Below are 23913 nucleotides of genomic sequence, written 5' to 3' on the forward strand. Positions count from 1 at the left end.
TGGTGGATGAAAGGCTGGATATGAGTAAACAGTGCGCCCTTGTAGCCAAGAAGGCTAACAGCATACTGGGACGCATTAGGAGGAGCATTTTGAGCAGATCTAGAGAAGTGGTTGTTCCCCTCTACTCGGCACTGGTGAGGGCACATCTGGAATATTGTGTCCAGTTTTGGGTCCCCCCAGTATAAAAACGATGTGGATGTGCTGGAGCAGGTTCAGCGGAGGGCGACAAAAATGATTAAGGGGCTGGAGCACAAGACCTATGAGGATAGGCTGAGGGATTTGGGCTTGTTCAGTTTACAGAAGAGAAGACTTAGGGGTGATTTAATAGCAGCCTTCAACTTCCTGAAGGGGAGCTCGAAAGAGGATGGTGAGAAACTGTTCTCAGCAGTGTCAGATGGCAGAACAAGGAGCAATGGTCTGAAGTTGAAGAGGGAGAGGTGTAGCTTAGATATTAGGAAAAAATACTTCACCAGGAGGGTGGTGAAGCACTGGAATGCGTTACCTAGAGAGGTGGTGGATTCTCCATCCCTGGAGGTTTTTAAGTCCCGACTTGACAAGGTCCTGGCTGGGATAACTTAGTGGGGGTTGGTCCTGCTTGAAGCAGAGGGCTGGCTAGATGACCTCCTGAGGTCCCTTTCAGCCCTAGGATTCTAAGGTGAGGTAGCCTGGGTGTGACTTTCCCCTGAGAAGGATGTTTGTGAGGGACCAAATTCCTAAAGCAACCTCTACGTGTGGGTATTTTTCAGTGGCTCCTTCACTAGATTACACCGTATGGTGAGGGTGTGTTGGGTCAAAGGTCACCTGGAACCTTACCTCTAGTATGCCATAGAGAAGGCCTACCACTGAAGGGCCCTGGCCTGGCTCCTCCCAGGCCAAATCCAATGCTGAGGGACCAGTGACTCCCCCCCCCCCCCCCCCCCCGGGAATGTGTCTCCATGTCAAACTCAGCACCTCCTGTATCCCAGCCACTGACACTGCAGGAGAAAAGGACCCTGAGTCCAGGAGGCCTGTCTACGCTGGCATGTTCTGTCACCAAAACCCACTCTTTGACACCAAAGCCTGGTGCAGGGTCACACTTCAAAAGCAGCAAAACTCCCCCAGTTTGTGATAAAAACTTTCCGGCTCCACACGGGCATTTTTTCCCCTCCCCAGCCTTTTGCAGGTGACAACTGTAGCTTGCATTCACAGGAGGGTTCTTCACCTTTATTGAACTCCACGATGTTTCCCACAATGCCCGATGAACCACGCTGGCCAGCACATTGGACTCTGCTGCTCTGCAGCCACATAAACAGGTAAACAGAAATAACGCCCCTCCGCCACTCAAGTCCAGGAACTTTAAAACGCATTTCCGGGTGGTTGGCACACCTCATGATGGCTGCTCCGGGACTCAGGGCTGGCTGGCGTTCAAGGAGCTCTCCCGCTTGGAGCACCCCAGAGCTTCTGGACCTAATCGGTGTTTTGGGCAAAGGATCAGTGCAATCACAGCTACCAATGACCCGTATGAACTGGGACACATATAGCCACATTTCTCGAGGCCTGTGTGAGCCATGCACCCTGCAATACAGAGCCAAGATTAAGGAACCCAGGAAGCTCCACCAGGAGGTGGAAGAGGCAAACCACCAGCCTGGTGTTGCACTCAAGATGTGCTGGTTTTATAAAGAATCCTGGGTGAGGATGTCCACACCCACGTCCACAACCAAGAGCCCTCTGGATACTTCCCCGGGCACAGAGCCAGAAGAAACAGGACTTATCCTGGAGGATACCCAGGAGTTCTTGCTGATGAGGCAGAGGTGGACAAGGAGGAGGTCTCTCCCGAGCTGAGAAGTCAGTGTGGCCAGCAGCCAGGGATTGTGCTGAAGCCCTGGGGCTCATGTTGAGTGTAAGCAACAGCCGGAGGTGGAGCAGGAGACAGGGGAACAGAGGGTCAGTGCAAACGGATGTGCTGCCACCCCCAGCACCTGGGAAGCAAGCTTTGTGTGGAAGCCTGGTGGGATTTTGTGACAGGCCGGCAGCCCCTGCCCAGGATTCAGGGGCACAGTCTGAGCTGGGATCCCATCACCCAGAACCATGGGTGGATTCTCTCACCAGGGACCAAGCTCATTGGGAAAGTGAAGATCGGTGCCTGGGCACCAGCATCGATAAATGTCACTTGCCCTCGGTCACAGTCCAGACACACCCGGATCCTGCTGGGGACCTGGCTCAGGGGCAGAAGGGTCTCTTCAGGGGAGGTGAGAGCCTGGAACCGATCCCAGCCCTGCTTCACAGCCCAGATCCCCTCCGCAGGGCTGAGGCTGATCCATCCCTTCCTCAGCACAGACTCTCTGGCCACCCCCACAGCCCAGAGTCGCCCATCCTCCACCTCCACCTCCCAGTAACGTCTCCCCGCTGTGAACCCCTCAGACCCCAGCACACAGGGCACAGTGTCGAATCTCTCCACGGTGTCGGGCACATCCTGTCCTGTGTCTCCACATCTCACACTCTTCCCATCTTCAGACAGGACAAGGTTGGGATGAGCTGTGTCTGGATCCAGAGTCACATTGGCTACAGGGGACGGAGAATCAGAGTGTGAGGGGCAGAGCTCAGCCCAGTGGGAGGCTGGGCCTTTTCTCACACTCCCCAGCAGCCTTGATCTGGCTGGGACAGGCCTGGACCCCAGGGAGCTGCCCCTGTCCTGGGCCCTGAGATTGAGCAGAGCTGACACTGCAGTTCCTCAGAGTAATGGGACCCACCTCGTAAGTTCCTCATCTGACTGCAGAGGGTTCAGCCTCCTGCCCCCAAGTTTGGGCTGCTCCACTCCCAGGATCGGACATGGCTCAGAAGGGGTTAGTGAGGCAGGAGCAGGGGAGGCAGGTACCAGCTTTAACCCCCGAGGGAAACCCCCTCCCCTCACGCAGCCTCCACTCCCAGGCCGGGGAACAGACGAAGGTGCAGCCCTGGAGAAGAGCTCCTTAGCACCAGAGAGTCAGAGGTGGCGCTGGGTGCGGGCCCATCCCGGGCCCAGAGAGAAGGGAGAGCTGCCAGCACCCCAAGGAGAGCACCTCCCCAGTGCAGGAAGCAGGGAGCAGCTCCACCGGGTGAGCCCAGCCTGGCCCAGAGGAAAGGCAGCAGGTGGGAGAAGAGCACTGGGGAGACCCCCTACAATGGGGTAAAGCTGAGGGAGGGGTCACCCTGCAGGGCAGAGGGCTCTGTGAGGCGCTGCTCAGGGAGCGGGTTCTGTACAGCAGCATGGGCGTGAACTCAGCACCAGGGCTGGCGTCAGGAGTGCGTGTGACATCAGCTTGGGATTTCTGAGGAGTTCCCCCAAAAACTGAGGGGGGCCCAAGTTCCCACAGCCTTTGCCCCAGGCCCTCCATGACTGCCCTATTGCCCCTCTTCTAAAGTGAGGTCCCACCCCTGGCCAGGCTGGAGCCTTGGCCACTGTGGAGTGGCCCTCCAGCTATATCTGTTCTGGGCCAAGGACCGAGGGCCCGAGAGCAGACTCTGGTTCATGCCCCTATTCCTCAGAGCGCCACCCAGGGCAGGTGGAGCACCCAGGGCCCATCCATACATCCCAGGATCAATGGGAGCAGCCCAGCTCTGGCTTCTGGCCCGTCCTGGGGGCAGGGCCTTGGGGGAAGAGGTGCAGCTAACCGGGACGGTCAAGGACCCGGAAGAGGCTGGCGCCCCAAGCAGGGTCTGTGCTTAACGTGGGGAGGACAGTCACTGCCTGCAAAGGTCCATGTCCGCCCCCAGGCTTGGAGCTGGGAGGGGAAATGTGCCCCTCTGCCCCCAAATTGTTCCCAGGGGTCTGGCCACCCACTTCTAAAAGGCTGGGGCATGGCCAGTGCTCCCTCTAACTGTTATGTCGACATGTGGGCTGACCAGTTACGTGCGCCGACGTGGAGTTGATATGTGGCAGAACGTGGACAGTGTGTGGCCAGGGTGGCGCAGAGGGGGTTGAGGTGAGGTTGTAAATGGAAGCTCAGCTCTCAGTGGAAGCACGAGGCTCGGGCAGTGAGCTGGGGTGCAGGACAATGTGAGAGCTCTGGCTAGGGGTGCAGGCTCTGGGGTGGGCCTGGGGATGAGAGGATTGGGCGCGGAAGGGGGCTCCAGCCTGGAGGATGGGTGAGGGTTTTGGAGTACAGGAGGGGGGTGTGAGGCAAGGCTAGGAACAAATTTGGATGCAGGAGGTGTCTTGGCGGGGGGGGGGCTCTTGCTTGGGGCGGGGGTGCAGGTTTAGGGGTTGAGGCTCCTCTTTCCTGACTGCACAGATCCCTGCTGGGGTCAGGGGAGAGACACCTTCCCCCCACCAGCCACAGCAGTGCTGGGGCCTGGGGAAAGGTATCTCTCCCTGCTGCTGCCCTGGGTTTCACGGGAATCTGCACAATGGTGCAGCTTAGACAGAACTTAGTTCACGGCCTCCTGGTCCCCCATTCGAGTACCCCTGGATCCACTCCCTGTTCAGTGTGTTAGTTGTGCAGCTGTGTGTGTTGTGGCCGCTGGCGGTTTGGCCAGTAACTTTAACTATAATCCCATGCCAGTGATTTCACTGGGATCATCTCATCATTTTCAGACAATCTCCACCTGCAACCTCACCCCGTCTGTGCACTCCTGGGGGTTCCTCTGCTCGTGTCTCCAGTGCAGACGGCAAAGTGTCTGGAGGGGGTAAGCATAAGAGAGGTGAGATTTCAGGCTTTCACTGTGAACTCACAGAGCTGTGTTTTAATTATTACAGAGAAACAGATACATAATATGAAGAGGTCTGAATGCCTCCATTTCCTCTCTCATTCCGGCATCTCCCTGCAATGGAACCAACATCCCTGAGCCTCACACCCATCCCAGGCCAGACAGGCTGTGAGATTTAATTTTCCCTCTTCATCCCCTCTCACTGTTCACACTCCCCTTGGTTTGGTCCATTGACTTAGTTCCTTTTGGCATTACCTAGACCCCCATTATGCAAAGACCTTGGCATAAAATTCTCTTTTCCCACTTTGGTCCCTTGGACACTGAATAGGATGTTCAGAGTTGGAAAAGGCCTGGATCTGACTGTGAGCTGTGGGGTCTGTTTACTCAGCACCTCGATAAAGAGCAGCACGATCGGGACTCATCTGCCATACGCAACGGCCCCATGTGCCTTGACCAGGGAGCACAGTACCAGACGCCCAGCATTGCCCAGGTTCTTCTCTCTCCTCCACCCCCTCCCTCTTACACCTGCCCTCCCTAGCCCCACCCCATTCCCAACCCTTTCAGGAACACGCCTTTTGCCTGCAGCTGCTGGGGAGAAGGCACAAGATGTTCCTGTGCTGGAGGGATCTCTTGTCATGGGGAAGTGGCTTTCTCCTTCCCTGATGCCCACTGGCCCTGACTAGTGGCCGTACAGGCCAGAGCACAGTGATGAGATGGGTCCGGTTTTAACAACTGACCTTTCATTTAGGGTACAGATTTTAGGTGCCAACCTTTAGGCCCCAGGGCCTGGTTTCCAGAGGGGCTGGGCACCTGCAGCCCCCACTGACTCCACCAGCAGCTCTGGAAGTTACCCAGCTCTGGAGCACCTGCCCTGCAGAAACTCAGGGACCCCAGATGAAGCGATATTGATGAATTTGCACCTGAAAGTTGTGATCATTGGTAACTCATCAATTTATGTGAGACATCCGGACACTGGGCCCTGGGTACATTGGCTCCACTTCTGTGCTTTGCAGTATTGAGAATTCATACAAGTGTCATTTTTACTCTTAAGTTTGGAGAAACTGAGATTGTGCATTTATATGGAATGACTGGGCTCTGGCCTGGCTAGCAGTTTACATGACGTAAGAAAAACTGTTGCTGTAACTGACCTAGTTATTCCGTGATGAGTTCCTAAGTTGCCCTTGACCACACAAGGTGCTTTCAGACAACAGACACCCAAAGTAAACAGCCAAGGAGCAGGCAGCAAAGTTCAGAAATCCCCAAGCAGAGAAGTGATCTGTGCACATCAGTGGGTACTTAGTGGTAATGAGTAAATCAGGAAAGAGAATAACTTGAAAATTGCTTGGACAGCAAAAGCTCTGACAATGTAAAACTTCATCTGTGTGCAGTATTGGAGTTACAAAAGATGCTTCCTATGCGTAACACACAAAGCTGATGGGAAGACAACTAATCAATACGTAATCTGGTTGTGCATAACGTCACACATCATATGGAGCATCAGGGGAGAAATGCATCATGAGCCACCTACGCCCCAGGAGAAGGTAACTGGGCAGTATTTCTTTCAGCACATCTGCCATTTCTCACACTTAACAGTCACTGGAATTACAAAGCATGCGTTTGGAACAAGGAAGTGGTTGAATTTATCAACCCGAATGTCTTGGACCCCAACGTTGTGCCATTCTCTCCCCTTTAGTCCCTTCTAGGTACCTTTGAACTTCCTCAGGTTCTCTGATATCAGAAGAGTTTTCCGGGAGAAACCCCTGATTTGCTCTTCCAGTTCAGGAGAAATCTCCTCTGGCTGCTGGAACTTCCCTTTCTCACACCTGGACAGAAACAACGTCAGATGGTGATACGGCATTTAGTGACTTGGTTTGTTCACTTCTTGCTAGTGAGTTGTTGCTCTAATGGGCTGGGAGTTAGAATTCCTCTGCTTCTCCCAGCCTGAGAGCAGGTGCAGCACAGCCCATGGCCCTACAACATTCCCCTGGATGGCCCTGTCAATATTCTAGAAATACGGCCTGGAGACACCAACTCTGGGGATAAAAGGGGAATTGAGTCTCCATGGCCACTTCACTCCTTGGCCTCGCGGCTCTGAGGGACGGGAGGCTCCCAGATGAACTCCTGTAGAAATCTTCCCACAAGGAACTAGAGCAAGACGCCATTTCATCCCTCCCCAGCTCCTTCCACACAGGTCTCTAAACAGCCCTCAGCTGGGAGAGACTCATGGGCACTGCTGCCCTGGGCTGAATGCTAACCAGTGCCCAGCAGGGACAGGCCCACATTACACCCTCACAGTCCTGAGGCAGCTGGTCCCCCAGGGAGGTGACACCTCTAGGAAATACTTGAGGTCAGACTTTGCCACTGAATGGGTAATTACAGAGAGACCCTCAGCCTGAAGAGGATCAGAGAGATCTGTGCCCAGCATGTGTCCTTCCTGTAACTGCTGGCCCCTAACATCAGGGGAATTTGGTGCTAACATCATCTCCAAGTTCTTTTCCAGCATTGTGCAGTGTGAGGGGGAGTGAGAGCCACGTACCTGCTCAAGGTGCTTCTGACGTCCTACAGGGGAAAGAGAGAAAAGAATCTCAGTCCCACACAACACACATTGGGGATCCCTGGGAAGGGAGTTTGCAAACATAGGGGAGAGAAGCCCTGCCCCGGCCCCAGGGCCATGGATTCCCTGAGCTAAAGGGGCTTTGCCATCTCTAACGTCTCTGTGTCTGTAACTCGAGACCTCTGACTGCTGGACCCCAGAGCTTATGATTCAGGAGCCTCCCTTCCCTGTGTGGGGAGCTGGGATGTTTGTAACCATAGGCACCAGCTTCCACTTCTCCCAGGGGATGCAGCACCTCACTCCGACTCCACCCCCTCTGGCAATGCCACACTCTGCCCCACCTCTTCCTGCCCCCACACTTCCTCTCCCCCACCTTTACCCACTCCCTGTCCCAAGCACACCCTGGACCTGACCCTTCCCCACTCCGACCTCCACAGCTGATTGTGGCAGGCAGGATGTGCGGGGAGAAGTGGAGGAGCTGTGGCTGGTGAGTGCTAAGCAACAACTTATTCTTCTGCTCCGGAGCACACACAGAGTCAGCGCCTGTGTTTCTTCCTCACTCTCACCTGCAGGAATTCACTTGCTGGCTTCTGACACTTCCCCTCCATCTCACCGATCAGCTCACTGAGACGGGAAATCTGCGGGTAGAGTTTACTGACATTGTCATTCTGGATCCTCACAATCTCCTCCTCCAGCTTCTCCAGCTGGGCCAGCAGGAGTTGCTCTTGTTTCTTCAGGAACTGCTGCAGCTGCTGAAATTCAGCCACAATCTTCTGCCTCTCGGCTTGTATCTGTTTCTGTATAAAAATAGAGAAAGGGCTGGTCAGGGACTTGGATGAAGCCTGGGGCCCTGTCATGGAGAGCTGAGTGTGCAGGAGGGGGAATTTCTTGGAAAAATGTAAAATTTCTGATATTGGACACTACCCTGTGGGTACTAGGCCCTTGATTCTCTCTCTGCTTTCCCTCTGGCACCTCTTATCTCTGAAAGGGAGGTTTCCAGGCCTGTCATGCTCAACTCATGTTATTTGCGGCCTCTGGGAATTCAGACTCAGAGCAGCAGGAGGCCAGACTCAGCACCGTTTCACAGAGATGCAAGTGGAGAAAAAAGAAGCAAATGTGTTTGACAAAATGACTAGACATGACAGACAGCACTTCTTGGGGACATTCAGCTCCCTTGTGGGGATTTCTGGGGAAGCCACAAAGGCTGGTCATTTACTGACCCCTTCAATGGATGCTTAGGGCGTGTCTATATATATGAATCTAATCCAGCAAATCATGATCAAGGAGAAATACACACAGACCCACCTTTGCCAAGGCCACACAGGAGTCTGCCTCCCAAGAGACCTCCCCCTGCCAGTCTCTGCCCATTCATAACAAGAGGCACCCACCAGATACTCCTGGCTTTTCCCTGCTCTTGTCACCTTCAGTCCCAGAAGCTTTTCTTTTTCTTTTCTCAGAGTCTTCAAACGGGCCTGGATTTTTCCCTGAGGAAACAGAAAGGATTTGGGAGGTTCTGCTTTGGGTTGAGGAGTGTGTGGAGCTGGGTATTTCCTTCTGCCCTCTCCTATCCCACTGTCCTCCAAAAAAAAAAAAAGCCTCAAGGTTGCTGTGAAACCTTATTAATGCAGATTGAGGGCTGGTCATATTCAGACATGTTACAAATTCACATAAGGTCTTTATAGTAATTACTGAGAGATCTGGATTATGACCAAGCTTTGTTGGTACTTCCAAATTGCTTAGTGGTACAGCACATTACAGGACATTGGGGTCACAGGGGGATGAATCAACTGCTCCATCTGAGCCCTGTTGTGGGTGGGCTGAAGGCATCTGAGGCCCACACAGTGTTCTGCCCAAAACAAAAAGCAGTCAAGTAGCACTTTAAAGACTAGCAAAATAGTTTATTAGGTGAGCTTTCGTAGGACAGACCCACTTCTTCAGACCATAGCCAGACCAGAACAGACTCAATATATGCCCAGTGACCTCCTCTTGTACCAGCCACAGCATCTGAGTTTAATCCCTCATGGAGCCACAAAGTTCAGCATCCTTGTGGAAACCTCCTCTCCCTGCTGGGCCTGGGGCTGTCAGCAAGGCATCTTTCCCTCCTAATGGCTGCACCTCATGACTGCTCAGTGCTAGTGAGGGGACAGTACAGCCTAGTGGTTAGGACACTGGACTTGGGCTTGGAGAAATCAGGATTTATACCCAGCTCTGCCACTGACCTGCTGAGTGGGCTTGGACAAGTCACTTCCCCTCCATGTGCCTCAGTTTCTCCTCTCATCGTTTATGTGTCCTGTCGAGTTAGACTGTAAATGGCTCAGGGCAGGGACTGTCCCTCACTAAGTTCTGTGCCAGGTCCCCCACAATTGAAACATAAATCTCATCTGGGGCCTGTAGGCACTGCTGGGGTGCCACTAAGAACAATAAACCCTGTGACAGAATCGGTAATAACAGCCACAGCGTGTAACTCGCCCTTCTCCAGCCTGAAGGCAGCTCTCTCACCTAGGCTGGCCTGTGGATCTTCTGAGTTGAACCTCAGCAATCTTTTAAGAGCTTCCAGTGTGTAGAGAGTTCCCGTAGGTCACTGCTGGGAGCAGGGTTTGAAACGTCTTCCACTGCTCAGAGACATGTGACGGGTGTGGTCACAGAAGGCCCCTTGGGATGCTCCCCAGTGTGCTGATCATGTCACTGACACCCACCTCCTTGCTCTCCAGGGCTCCCCAGCACCCTATTCTGATGAGCCAGATCCTCTGATCTCCCACAGCCAAGGCTCAGAGTTGGGGAGCAGTGGAGATACTGATTTACCACAGCTCTCTGTGGATGCAGTTCTAGGGCACAGCACCTAGGGAATCAACCCCAGAAGGGATTAAAATGCTAAATAACTCTGTATCTCTCTGTACAAAGATATGCATAGGGAGGGCTCATTAGGTAAGCCCCCTTTACCAATGAAAGGGAGATACGCACAGTGGTAATCCTCCGCAGGTCAAAACCAGTTGCATTAATTAGAAACAAAAATAGAGAGGGAGCCGTGCTGGTCTATACACTATCAAAACAAAAAGCAGGCAAGTAGCACTTTAAAGACTAGCAAAATAGTTTATTAGATGAGCTTTCGTGGGACAGACCCGGGTCTGTCCCACGAAAGCTCATCTAATAAACTATTTTGCTAGTCTTTAAAGTGCTACTTGACTGCTTTTTGTTTTGATAGAAACAAAAATGTTTTTCTTAAACAAAACAGTAGAATTTAAGTGGTTATAAATAGAAAAAAGCAAGTTAAAGTAAGTTATCAAATCAAACAACAACAACCACAAAAAAAAAAACAAACCCACATCAGCCAAACTGAAAATCTAGTTCTTAATCTAAACAGCTGCCTTTAGATCAGGTAAAATCTTTGGCTGTGTCTACACTAGCAAGTTTTTCTGGAAAAGCCATGCATTCTTCGGAAAAAAACCCATGGAGTGTCTACACACAAAACGTACTCTACTGATCTGAGATCAAAAGAATGAGTCCCTTTTTTTGGAAGCCTTCTTCCTCTTCCAGACTGCATCTACACTACAGTGATCTTCAAAAGCCGTTCTTTCGAAAGAGCTCTTCCAAAAATAAACTTCTTTCGAAAGGTTGGGTCCAGACACAAGAAAGCGGATTGAAAGATCAATCCACACTTTCGACACAGAGAGTCCACACAGCCCCTGTTCTTTCGAAAGAATGGGCCAGGGATCGAAAAATCTGGCACCATGAGTACTGCTCTTTCAAAACAAGGGCCTGTGGAGTGTTTACACTTGCTTTTTTTAAAAGAATCTTTCGGACAAAAGATGCTGTTCCTCATCTGGGAGAGAAAGAGGGCTGCTGGGAAAAGGTCCGCATTCTTTCGATTTCAGATCGAAAGAGCAAATTTTGTGTGTAGAAGTTCCATGGGTTTTTTCGAAAAAGGTCCAACTTTCCCAAAAAGACTTGCTAGAGTAGATGCAGACTTTAGGTCAAAAAGAATCTTATCCCAACCTGTGTCTCCAGGAAAGTTGTCTGTGTTTCTTAGGGCTTCTCTACACCTTTTTTTTTTTCTTTTTTCCCTGCCCCCAAAAAAAAAAAGCCTTTTTTTCCTGGGGAGAGAAAAAAAAAGAAAAACAAAACAAAACCCACCACCTTGCTTCCACACTGGAAAGGTTACTAGTCTGGAATAACAGAGCATTTAACTTGAAATAGTAACTTCACCAAAAGGAATGACTTTCACCAACCCCCTCCCCCTTTCAATACTGAAATTGACTCAGTGTGTACTACACAGAGGAAATTACAACTTAAGTGGCCTCTGGGGAGACATCCCATCACTGCTCTTATTTCGAAACTGGGCTCTCTAGTGTGAATGCTCAGTTTCAAAATGTTCTGGCAGAGTGAACGCTCTTCTCAGAAGTAATTTATTTACAAGTTAGAAAGTCAAAATAAGTTATTTCTGAAAAAACCTGCAGTGTAGACACAGCGTTAGGGTGTCAGGCAATTTCCAAGGCAGGCAAAAAGCAAAAGGCAAAGAAGGCCAAAAAGCATTAGGCAGACAAATACCTGTTGCTTCAATAGGCTCCCTCTCTCTCTCTCCCTCCACAAGCATTCTTTAAACATCGTCCCCTAATGAAAAGAACCTGGATTCCAAAATGTAGACCCGTACCAGGTGGCAGGATCACGTCTTTCTACATCAGTGGTGTCCAAAAGAAATATATATAACAAACATTGTAGATTGCCACAATCCCCTCAACTCCATAGACACACCCCAGGCACTGCCTCCCCAGGTACCCCCCAGGCACCACCACCCCTCGCCGCCCTGCACCAGTCCCCCTTGGCTCAGCCCCCACAAGCACTGCACCCCTCCCAGCCAGGCTACTCACTGGAGCTGCCCTGAGGATGGAGCCATGCTGCGCCCTGCAAACCGCCCCGCACCACACAAGCCCCCCGGGACCGGAAAAGCCACCTCCACTCCTGCCGCCACATGGTGGGGTACATGCATGGAGTGGCTGCAGAGGTGCCCCACGTTCGCCAGAATCTCCAGTGGCTAATGGGGAGCGTATTGGACACTGCAGCTCTAGACCAATCACCTCCCAGACCTAGAGAACTAAAAAAGGCCATTTACAAGCCCTCAGGTTAATTGATCAGTCATTAGGAAATATAACCCCATCCTTTGGGTGGCTCCAGAAACCTGAGTAATGGCTGTTATTAGCCCCCTTAACACTCTAAACAAGCACAAGCTGCATATTTCCAACCACACATAAACTATACACATTCAGCCGGTTATAACGTTGGAAATAATCGGTTACAGAACACCTTTTGTTTCAAACATCTCTAAGTTATGCATATTTATAGTCACCGCTCATTTCCCCGAAAGCATCAGGGGTGGGCATGTTTCATCACAAGACAAACTTAACAACTTCCTTTGTTGCCTTTTTGCCAGGCTGGAGCAGCATTAATTTGTACAGCAACTTTGATGCCAGGAGGGCTGCACACACCGGAACGATGCCATTAACTGGTTAGTAAAACGCAAAGTTATCACCGTTAGCCTGGACAGCAGCTCTGTACCTTGTACTCCTGGGCAGCTTCCTGGATGGGAACCACAGTGTGAGTGCGGTGAGCCTGGGACTCTCTGCAGATCACACAGATGGGGGTTTGATTCTCTTCACAGAACAGTTTCAGAGCCTCCTGGTGCTCCCCACACACCCCGTCCCCGCCTGCTCCCTTCGCTGCCTGCAAACTCAGCTGTTTGGCTATTTCTACAACATTGGCCAGCTGCCTGTTGGGCCGGAGGTTTCTCTGCTGCACAGACTCTCTGCACGCAGGGCAGGAGGCGGCTGTGTCGGGTCCCTCCCAGTACTGGCTGATGCAGGCTCGGCAGAAATTGTGCCCACACTCCAGAGTGACCGGGGCTGTGAAATACTCCAGACAGATGGGACATGTGGCTTCTTCCTGGAGACTTCCCACGGGGTTCTCGGCAGCCATGGCTCCCTCCGGCCTGGGAACAGGGTTAGTTTCACTTTCCTGAGCTCAGGAACAGGCGCATGTGCTACAGCAAGTGGGTGTTTCTCTTCCTGGATCTGACGCAGTCTGTTTGCTGAGCCGGAAGGAGCTTACTGGTAACATTAGAGCCCTCTGAGTAACAAAGTATGAGTAACAAAGACAATTTCCCCACCTTTGACATTTGCAGCAATGAGGCATCCAGAATAATTTCATTAGCTGGTTCTACTAGCAACAGGTACTTCCTTTCTCCCCATGCCCCCATCCCCGCTCCCTGCTAGATAAACCCTGGGCTTTCTATTTCCACTCCAAATCCAACTCATGAAGTGGGTTTTAAGCATGAATGCTCATGACTTAATTATTTTTAGTCTCAAAGGTGCCTCAGGACAACTTTTTACCCGTGGAGAAAGTGAAGGATATAAATGCAAACAGCCGCGATAGAAAACACACCCAGTTCCCAAGAACAAGGTTTCATTTCCTTGGTGCCTCTGATGCCCTACATTCAACAGACCCATTGCTATGTACAGTATTATAACCATGTGGGTTCTGGGATGTTAGAGAGACTGGGTAGGTGAAATCTATTGCTAGTGGCCCAACTGCTGTAGGTCAGTGACAAGCTTTCCGGCTTACCCAGAGCTCTTCTTCAGGTCCAGGAAAGAGTATGTTCCCAAAGCACAAAAGCCTGGCGCTCTCACCAAGAGGAGCTGGGCCAGTCGAAGATATTGCCTCCCCTCACCTAGTCTATCTAGGAATACCAACAATTGCCTTGCATTTTGGGTGGGAAAAATGCCTGCTACAGACAGTCATCACTCAACATGAAACCACTGAATCATCTGGGTTTTTCGGGAGCACTCCAGGTCAGTCTGAAGACTTTGAGGGAAGAGAGAGAGAGAAGGTGCTGGAATTCTAACATGACCCATGACAACAGAAGACAGCAGTATCTGGTAGGTGTTGATTGATCTTCAACAACTTGGACAAGGAATTGGAGGGTTGTTTATTGTTAAATTTGTCTGTGGCTTGGTGAATGGGGTCTCATGCGTTCGTAAGATATTCTGTGTGTGCGCGTGCATGTGTGTGCATGTATCATATGAAAAAGTGGGTCTGTCCCACGAAAGCTCATCACCTAATACATTATTTTGTTAGTCTTTAAAGTGCTACTGGACTGCTTTTTTGTTTTGATAGTATATAGATTAGCACGGCTATCTCTCTGTTCCTAAATATCACTAGGATTTCCCTGTAGAGGGAAAGGAGCATCTTCAGCAGGACAAAAGATTTTAATTAATGAGTTAATTACTGTTCGTTGTAACATTCACAAAACTCCCAAACTGTTCATTGTTATTGCCCAGGAGGTATGGAGACGTATCTTTAAGAGCAATTGGGGCCACAGCTGTAAAAACACCCTCTCCCTTGTTAGCCCGACCTACAGTGAAGTGTCAGGCTTTGAAGGACCACAGGTTCTGAACTTGAATCCATGGGTCCCAGACTGTCACTGCAAACCAACAGTTGTCTGGAACAGCAGGGGATGGGCTAGTGGAGCTCTGGCCCACCACAGGCTCTGCCTGCAAAGCTCCTGGTTGGACCAGATGTTCGGATACACAGCTGACATTGGAAGGAGTCAAGGGAAGTTGTATGTACAACTGAATGATATTAGGTTTTACCTGTGGCACTGGGGTCTGATTCTGAATTAACATTTCACTTGGCTGCAACTGTCTCACTCTGACCCCAGTTCTGCCCTCTTATGAATGGAGACACTGATTCTGTTTCAGCCTTTGTCATAACTCTGGATGTTGATTCTGGCCACAATCTTTAGTGAGATCCTGACTCTGGCCTTAGTTTCTGACTTCCAACTGTGGCTGTAAGCCTGACAGCGCATGCTCTGCTCCCTGCACAGATATCTCAGGAATTTTCTCTCTTATAAGACTGTATTAAAATCTCCATCCATGTCCCTGACCAGCCCTTTCCCTGTTTCATACAGAAACTGAGAGGCAGAAAACTGTGTCTGAATTTCAGCATCTGTGGCAGTAACAAGAGCAACTCCTGCTGGCCCAATTGGAGAAGCTGGACGGGGTGATTGTGAGAATCCAGAATGACAATGTCAGTGAACTCTCTGCCCAGATTTCCCGTCTCAGTGAGCTGATCGGTGAGATGGAGAGGAAGTGTCAGAGGCCAGCGAGTGAATTCCTGCAGGTGAGACTGAGACTGAGGGAGAAACATTGCAGCTCCCTACACAGGGATGGGAGGTTACTGAATCAAAAGCTCTGGGGTCCAGCATTCAGAGGTCTGGGTGTGATTCAGGGTGTTCAGTGCTGACATGTGAGTGACTATTGTGCTTTGCAGAGTTACAGACACAGAGATGTTAGAGATGGCAAAGCCCCATTAGCTCAGGGAATCCATGGCCCTGGGACCAAGACAGGGCCAATTCTCCCCATATTTGCAAAATCCCTGCCCTGGGATCCCTGTGTGTGTTGTATGGGACTGAGATTCTTTTCCCTCTTCCCCCGTAGGATGTCAGAAGCACCTTGAGCAGGTACGTGGCTCTCTCGCTCCCCCTCATACCTCCCAGTGTTGGGAAAGAACTCAGATTATGTTAGCTCCGAATCTCTCCAGGGCTCTAGAGTGAGATGATAGGGGAAAGTCACAAGCTACAAATGTCCCTCATCATCTTCCTCCTGAAGTTCCCACCCTTGCACAGAAGATGCAGGAATTCTCCACTCACTGGAAATGTCTGACTTCAAGTATTTCCTAGAGATGTCATGTCCCTGGGGGTTTGGCTGGCTCAGGACTATGGCTGTGTCTACACATGCCACTTCTTCCAGAAGAGGTACAGTAATGAGCTATCTGGAAAATGCTAGTGAGGCACGGATGCAAACTTTCTGCACCTCATTAGCATATTGGCACATGGTTCGGCGTCCAGAAGAAGCTCTTCCGGACTCCAAAGTATACATGCAGACACGCAGCCCTCAGGGATCTTCTGGAAGCAAACCCTCCTTCCTGAAGCCCCTTCTTCCCCAAAATTTTGGATGTGTGGGGGCGGTACTGCTGGATGTTTTCCCACCCCAATCCCAAGATGACTTGGGATCCAAGCACTTTGTGATACCAGGGCCACCAAGCAGATGAAACCTTGTTAACCAGACTGGGAGTGTGTCGTAATCCACCTTGTTAGCAGTTCAAGTTCAGGTATTTTAGTAATTAGAGATCTCAGTTGTCACTCAGCTTTATTGGTATTTATGAAGTGACTAGTGGCACAGCACGTAACAGGACACTGGAGTCATATGGGGATGAATCAACCAACCTGTGTTGAGCAGGTTTAAGGAACAGAGTGATACAAACCCCAGAAGCCCCCAGGGTTTAAATGTGGGCTGGGATTTCAGCCCTGAAGCCCTGGGGACAGCACCTGTTGGACAGAGCCGGGTTAAGCACCAGGGCAAACTCCTTGAAATGTAGACGCTGCAGAGTCCCAGCTTTGGGACTGTCTGCCGGGGCCTTAACCCCACTAGATGTGGCTTTGTCTGGGGAAAATGACTTGGAGGAGCAGACAGGGCCAGATTTATACCTTGTGTGCCCCTAAGGGAGGTCTGCACACTGCGCTGGTAGCTGGGCAGTGGTGGCGGTCCCAGCTCCAAGCACCCCTCCCTGCACTACCCACAGGGGCTACTGCTCACATTGGCTTGGAGCTCCTATTTACCACGGGCATTGGGGTTAGCACCACTTTTAAAGTGTAGGGGCCCTGACCCCCAGTGCTCCTCTGCCCACACCCCTGTTAGAGGCCACTTTAAATGTGGCTTAAATATCGAATCTGTGGTTCTAATCATTCCGTAGTCTCATTCCCAATGGAGTCGGACCCCCTGACTGGGACCCCACTGGGGCTCAGCTGTGCTGGGTGGTCAGGCGCTGGCGGTTGGAACCGGAACTAACCGGTTTTTCCCGCCCTTTTCCCTGAGCATTCCATCCCCTCAGAGCTGTTTGCACTCCCAGGGCACGAGGGGCAGGTTCCCCCCAAGGCGTCTGTCAGAGCCGGTGACGGACGGACGTCCCCGGGCTGCTGTCCAGCACTGCCCCCACTCCCGCAGCAGCAGCGCTGTCTGGCGCAGGGCAGAGCTGTCGGGGATTTTTATCTCTAGGACATAATCGCCCCCGTGTGTCAGGGGAAACAAGCCTCTGGCTGAGGTAAAATCTATCCAGGGACATGGACAAACTAAAAGCTTATAGGCCACCATTTTGTGGCCCATCTACGGCCATTTTGGAGCAGTTAGCTCCCCCCCCGTAACTTGAATCCATGAAGCAAGGATTCAAACAGAGCCCTCTGATTGGTCAAAGGGAGTGGGCTTCTGCCAGCTTCCAGAACCTTTGGCCAAGAGAGAGGACCTGATTGAAACCTATAACACACATCATGAATATGGAAATTACCTTATGAATAATCATGTAAATGCCCTATAAATCCAGGGCTCTCAGCCCATTTGGGGTTATTCTGCTTTGCTTTCCTGGACTGGACACTCATCCTGAGAGGACTCCAAGTAAGACATGTGCAGTATTGTGAGCAGAGCTGTGGGGAAAATCATTGTGGCAGCAGTCCTCTAGGTGGCTCTGTCAGAGCTGAATCACTGTGGCAATTCTCTCTCAGGGGGGTTTTGCCTCTGCTTCAGAGCTATAAAATCACTGTGGCAGCTATCTTTCTGGGTGGCTTTGGTAGAGAGCTGTGACATCACTGTGGCAGCCATCTTCTGGGTGGCCTTGCCTAAGAGCTGTATAATCACTGGTCTCAGAGCTGAGGCATTGGTGCTACACTCGTTTTCCAGAGGGGGTGTTGTTTTGAGCTGCTAAAATCACTGAGCTATCTACTGCTAAGCAGAACAGCTAAAAGAGCTTAATCACTGCTGCTTCAGCCCCCTATAAGAGGAAGCAAGAAGCAGCACTGCCAAATAAGCGCCTCCACCCACCCCAGCACCATGCTTCATCGAGGAGCGGCAAGTGGGTCTTCAGCCCACTGGGTGGTGAACTGGCCCATGGCTCTGGCCACAGGCACTGCGTGCCCGGTGAGGGACACCTAGGACCCACCAACATCATCGTTGCTCCACCTGCCACGCCAACACATGCAAGCAGCGCTGGTACTGGGGTACTTACTGACTACACTGGATTGGACAATTCATCGGACTTGACCAAACACTGGATTGGACACCATCTCACAGGACATGTAATTTGGTTGGACCTACGGTATAGCCGGGCCATAAACACCATTACACATATTCAAGGCACTTGGTGGGCACCAGTGCCCCTTAGCGGGGAGTAGGAGATATGCAGCTCCTATTGTACCGTTTCTCGATGGGGGGAGGGTAACATCTGGGGGTCTGACCCCTCAAGGCCAGACCTGCTGAGCCCACCACACTTAATTAAGAGTACTTGGTTAAGATCTGTTATATGTTATTGTAGTTAAACATCGTTTATGGTTATATATATCAATTTATAGTGTTGTTAACTTGGATGTTAAACTAAGAGAAGTTCTAACAAACCTATAAAAGATTCCATGAGAAGATACCCATAATCTCTCTCCTGTTCCTTTCCCCATCCATTTTTTATTCATCCTGAGTGGGCTAAAGGTCCTGGGAAAAAGGGTGGGGTTTGGAGGTTATCTAAGAGCAAAAGGACCTGGTAGCCTCGGCCGCTACCCATCTGGGCTGGGAGTAGCGCCCCGGCCCAGGTCTCCCTTCCCTCCTTCCACTTCTCCCCTTTTAAGGAATCCGTTTTCTTTTGCAGAGAAATAAATATACTACCACCGGTTCCCAGGATGGATCACACATCCATTGTTGTAAGTTAAAGTATAGTCAAAAATAGAGGAGTTGACCTGGTTTACGTGTTTGTGTTGCTCTTGTGTTTTGCTTATTAATAAACTTGTTACTAGTCCCCTTTATACCTGTGTCGGTTCCCCCTCTCACTGACTGGGTGCCTGCCTCCTAGGGAGTGGGCGGACTTTAGGTGGAGTTCCATTGCCCTTTAGTGACTGTGTTGCTCCTCCTGCCGGTGGGTGGTGGGACTCCCCCTTCCTCAAGGACCCTGGGTTCTGGCCCCGGCTCACTCGCACGTCAGTTGGCTACCACGTTGCAGGGGGAAACCACCGGGCGCTGTCAAGAGCCAGTGCAGGCATCACACTGCCCAGTGCCGGCCGGCTGCTGCCTGCCAAGGGAGGGGAAGGAGATTGTCCTCCCACCTGCCCATCTGTCCCCTCATGCCCCATCTGCACCCCTGCCAGCGCTGCCCAGCTGCTGCCTCCCTCAGGTCCCACCGCCCAGGGACTCCTCAGTGCCCCCTGAGGGCTCCCCGGAGTGCAACGGCTGTAGGTCCTGAGCACCTGCCACCCTGACGGATGCCACCCGGTGCTGCCTGAGGGCAGGGCTCTCTAGTCGGGGGACTGACCGTATGGGGTGTGCAGGGGCGCTGGGCTGGGTCTGGGCTTCCCGCCCAGTGGGACGTCCCTGTTCCACTTCGTGTGTTTTATTCCATTGACTGTTGGTTATTGATTCTCTTTCCTTCTCCCCATATTGCAAATTAATCCTCAAGATACCTCATTTTCAAGATACCTCATTCCACAAACCAGTTAGTCAACATTGTAATGGAATGGGGCATTCTGTCAATGACCTAAAGGTATGTGTGTTACTGAAAAGGAATTATCGCACCGTTTTGGAAAGGGAAACAGCCGAGCTCGCTTTTATATTCAAATTTGGCACATGAACACATGGTTTAAATCGTGATGGGAACTTTCTGAGTCACTATAGGGGCTTGTCTGCATACTTGGCTCAATCTAATTCTTGACCTTCCCCCCGACCCCTCCACTCTCTGATTTGATCACCTTGATTATTTTTTTCTGATTTGTCCTCCTTGCTTTCTGTTTTTGGTTCTCTGTGCCTTAAATATTGAGCCTGTTTTGGTCTGGCTATGGTGTGAAGAAGTGGGTCTGTCCCACGAAAGCTCACCTAATAAACTATTTTGCTAGTCTTTAAAGTTCTACTTGACTGCTTTTTGTTTTGAACCTTAGGTGGGACTGATGATAAGAGAACTAAAGACAGAGAGGATCACGTGGGCGTGACACATCTCTGCTACAAAAAAACCAAGAGCATTTGAATTGGCTAATTTGATTGTTAGTCTCCAGGGGCTGTGAAATGGGGGAACTGACCTCAGTGAGAGTGAGGTTACCTGTAGAGTTGCTGTGCGATGAAACATGAAGTATTTGTTTCCATTGAGACTTTGATTACTACATCAGCATGTGGGGGGTGGGGGAAGATAGAGGATAGAAAATCCATTAAATACTGTACTGTCTGCCAAGTCTATGAGATGCAATCATCTTTACTCCTTTGTCATGAATATTCATTCCACTTTTCCCTGCACCTTTAATGACTAAGTTCGCTTAGTCCAATCTCACACATTTTATATACCAAGCTCTGAACTACATCTTAAGTGAAGCTTTGACTTGTGTGACCCAAGGGGTCAAGTGTTTCATTCACAAATACGCAGGAATTGGAAAGGAGATCTCGGGGATTGTGAAGTAACAGAGGAATTCCAGGTACACATTTAGACTGTGAGTACCTTGGCTAAGAGTATTGTTAATGGATTGCCTTACCAGATACATGTACAGAATTCTAGTACAGAGAAGAGCGAGAATAACAATATTATAAGACCTGGAATCACTCACCCCAGACCTGCAGCACAATCACAGCTCCTGCAAGGATGATGTTCCCAGGGCATCCGACTCCCAAAGCACTGAGGAAGACCTGCAAAAGTCAGTGTTTGGTGAAAATCCGTCAGCATCCAGTGTGTGCAATAAGAAGTGAGGCACCTTGTTCTCCTTAGAGCCCGGACAGTTGCAATTTGAAAGTTTACTGGAAGGCTGCTTTTGGGAAAAAAATAATCTTTGGCTCTCAATTCCTCCAAAATGGCTGGACCCAGGAAATCCAAAACCAAAGTAGATGCTTCTGCTCATGGGTTCCTGTAACTTGGTTAATGGGCTCTGATGCAGAAGATAACCACCCTCAGCGGTTCAGCTGTTTTCTTGTGTTCTCCTGTGTGTTGCCGCAGCTCTGCGCAGACAGCTGGCACAACAGACCTCCAGTGAACTGCCCAATAACCGCAATTTCCGCTACGGGATGAAGACACCAGTCCAGTTTGAGTGTCAGCAAAGTGTTGCCTCCTTCTTAAGGTGGCACAGTGGCAGTTCGTGCCCGGTATGCAACGCTGGCCCAATAACACACCGAGAGTGGAAGAAGAATCTTTATTTGGCATGCCAAGTAAGGTGCAGGGGGATCTCTCCTCAAAGCCTGCACACCTTGCAACAAGCAGTGTGCAATACTTATACCTCTCTCCTCCTTTGTTCACCCCCTCCCCACAAACCAGGGGAGAGTCTCTCATAATTCCCTTATCCACTCCCCCAGCTCAAACTGAATTCTTACTGGTCTTATGCCATTCCGCTCTGGTAATTCCCTATTGAGCAGGAGGTCAAGAACCAATAGATTATTAACAAAAAGTAAATTACAGGAAGGTAGAGTTATTCGGTCGTATAGAACATGAACAGGATCTCATTAACAAAACAATACTGAAAATTAAGGAGGATTCACTAACAATGCTAAATTCAATATTGAACCTTATGAGAACATCAATAAGCATTCATTTACAAAACAATGTCTCTATGAGATCAGAATATAATAACGTTTCCCGTGCCAACATTTCCCCCCTTTGAGAACACTCAAGATGTCCCATATTGAGTCTTCTCATATTCCTTACTTAAAACCTGATTCATAGGTAGCATTCCCATTTTGTTATCTCTTAATACATGCATTCCCACTGATTGGTGGAAAAAGTCAACACACCCTTTAAATAATGGCAAACCTACTTGAATCCTAACAAACAGTTACATATTAGCAAATAACGCATTTTGCTACAGCATACAGAATTACTTTCGCTTAAACAACAATTTCAGTCCTAAATCCTCTTCAGCTTCTGGGGTGACACGGCTCACAGTCCACTCCTTTTCCTCAGCCGGTTCGACCTTCTTTAATCAAGTGAAATGGACCCACGGTTTGACTCCTTCTAGTTTAGCAGCAGTTTTTGTGGTCAATAAAACGAGGTGGGGTCCTTTCCACTTCTCTTGAAGGGATTCCTCTTTCCACGCCCGAAGCAACACGCTGTCTCCTGGCTGAATATCGTGAAGGGGTTGGTCCGACGGAATGGGCTGATTGTCATGAACAAACCTGTGGATTGAAGACATAACAGACGACAGCGACAGCAAATATTTCTTTAAAAACCCCTCCCCTATCCCCCATTCTATACCTGTACCAGGCACCCCATTCATTGGCCATGGTCGCCCAAACAAGATTTCGAATGGGCTTAATCCTAACCTCCCTTTGGGTAATATTCGGGTCCTTAAGAGGGCTAAGGGGAGGGCCTCTGGCCACTTAAGCTGAGCTTCCTGGCACAATTTTGACAAATGTCTTTTCAAAGTCTGATTCCCTCTTTTCACCACTCCGCTGGCCTGCGGTCTATATGGAGTGTGGTATTTCATGGAATATTGAGTCCATCTGCTACTTTCTCCACACATCTGGCTGCGAAATGGGTTCCTCGGTCTGATTCAATCCATTCTGGTACTCCGATTTTAGTGATAACCGTGTTGGCCATACAATTTTTACATGGAAATGCCTCTATCCATCCTGTGAAACAGTCCACAAGTACCAGGAGGTACCGAAACCCACTGGTGCGAGGTAGTTCAGTAAAGTCAATTTGCCACACGAGTCCCGGTCCCGGGGCTGATGGTAGTGGGGAGGGTACCACGGGTCTTCCTGCTCGGGGATTATTTTTCTGACATACCATACAGTCTCTAACCACCCGTCTGGCTTCATTTCTTATTCCATCTCCTATAAAGTACTTCTCTAATAATTGGATTAGGGCCTTCTGACCTGCATGTGTTCCTTGAACCGTTGGCCTTATCAAGGGTCCGGGAAGCAACACTTGTCCTTTTTCACTTACATACCATCCTTCTCGCAGGTTTAGCTGTAACTGCTCAGCTAACTGCTGTTCTTGGGCAGAGTATTCTGGCTTCTCATGGGGATCTGGGAGAGTGGGAATCAGAGGCAAAAGAGCAATATCTTCCGTATTCGCTACCCGTTTGGCCTCTCGGTCTGCCCGGGCATTACCTCTAGTTACATCTCCATCCCCCCTTTGGTGAGCTCGACAATGGACAATAGTTACCTCCTTTGGTTCCTGTATAGCCTGGAGGAAAGCCTGGATTTGTTCTCCATATTTGACAGGCTCCCCTTGAGCTGTGAGCATTCCCCTTTCTCTCCAAATTCCATGCATGGGCGTGTGCTACCCCAAATACATACTTAGAGTCTGTCCAAATTGTAACTTGCAGATCCTTAGCCATTTCCAGGGCTCGAATGAGGGCTATAAGTTCTGCTAGCTGAGCTGATGTACCCACTGGTAAAGGACGGGCCTCAATAGTTTTGTGCAGGCTGACTATCGCATATCCAGCTCTCCTTTTTCCGTTTATCACCTGGGAACTGCCATCTGTGAACCACTCTAAGTCCGCATTTAAAAGTGGTTGGTCTTTAAGGTCAGGGCGGCTCGAATATTGAGTGTCAATAGTCTCTAAACAGTCATGCTCAATTTCCTCTGCCCCCTTTTCAGGTAAAAGGGTGGCTGGGTTCAAAGTTGGACTGGTTACTAACTTAACT

General features: G+C 50.2%; 2 protein-coding genes across 3 annotated transcripts in view; both read right to left on the reverse strand.

The window, feature by feature from the left end:
* Positions 1-1181: 1181 nt before the first annotated feature.
* On the reverse strand, positions 1182-13302 carry LOC142024862 (zinc finger protein RFP-like). Of its 2 annotated transcripts, XM_075017153.1 has the most exons (8): positions 12770-12892; positions 11765-11889; positions 8608-8703; positions 7786-8016; positions 7202-7224; positions 6373-6488; positions 4576-4635; positions 1182-2541 (listed from the first exon to the last, which is right to left on the reverse strand). In XM_075017153.1, the coding sequence occupies exons 2-8, from the start codon at positions 11819-11821 to the stop codon at positions 2027-2029; spliced, it is 1098 nt and encodes a 365-aa protein (XP_074873254.1). In that variant the 5' UTR covers positions 11822-11889; positions 12770-12892; the 3' UTR covers positions 1182-2026. The 2 variants fall into 2 exon arrangements, with proteins under 2 accessions (XP_074873254.1, XP_074873253.1); XM_075017152.1 differs by lacking the exon at positions 11765-11889 and having other exon boundaries at positions 12770-13302.
* Positions 13303-21444: 8142 nt separating this feature from the next.
* The window catches only part of LOC142024965 (C-type lectin domain family 2 member D-like), a 40519-nt gene continuing 38050 nt past the window's right edge, over positions 21445-23913 (reverse strand). The window contains exon 6 of the mRNA XM_075017357.1: positions 21445-22434. Coding sequence (XP_074873458.1) covers positions 22423-22434 — 12 coding nt within the window. The 3' untranslated portion in view covers positions 21445-22422. The remainder of the gene's footprint in view (positions 22435-23913) is intronic.

This window comes from Carettochelys insculpta, chromosome 22 (genome assembly GCF_033958435.1).
Source record: "Carettochelys insculpta isolate YL-2023 chromosome 22, ASM3395843v1, whole genome shotgun sequence".
Classification (NCBI taxonomy): domain Eukaryota; kingdom Metazoa; phylum Chordata; order Testudines; family Carettochelyidae; genus Carettochelys; species Carettochelys insculpta.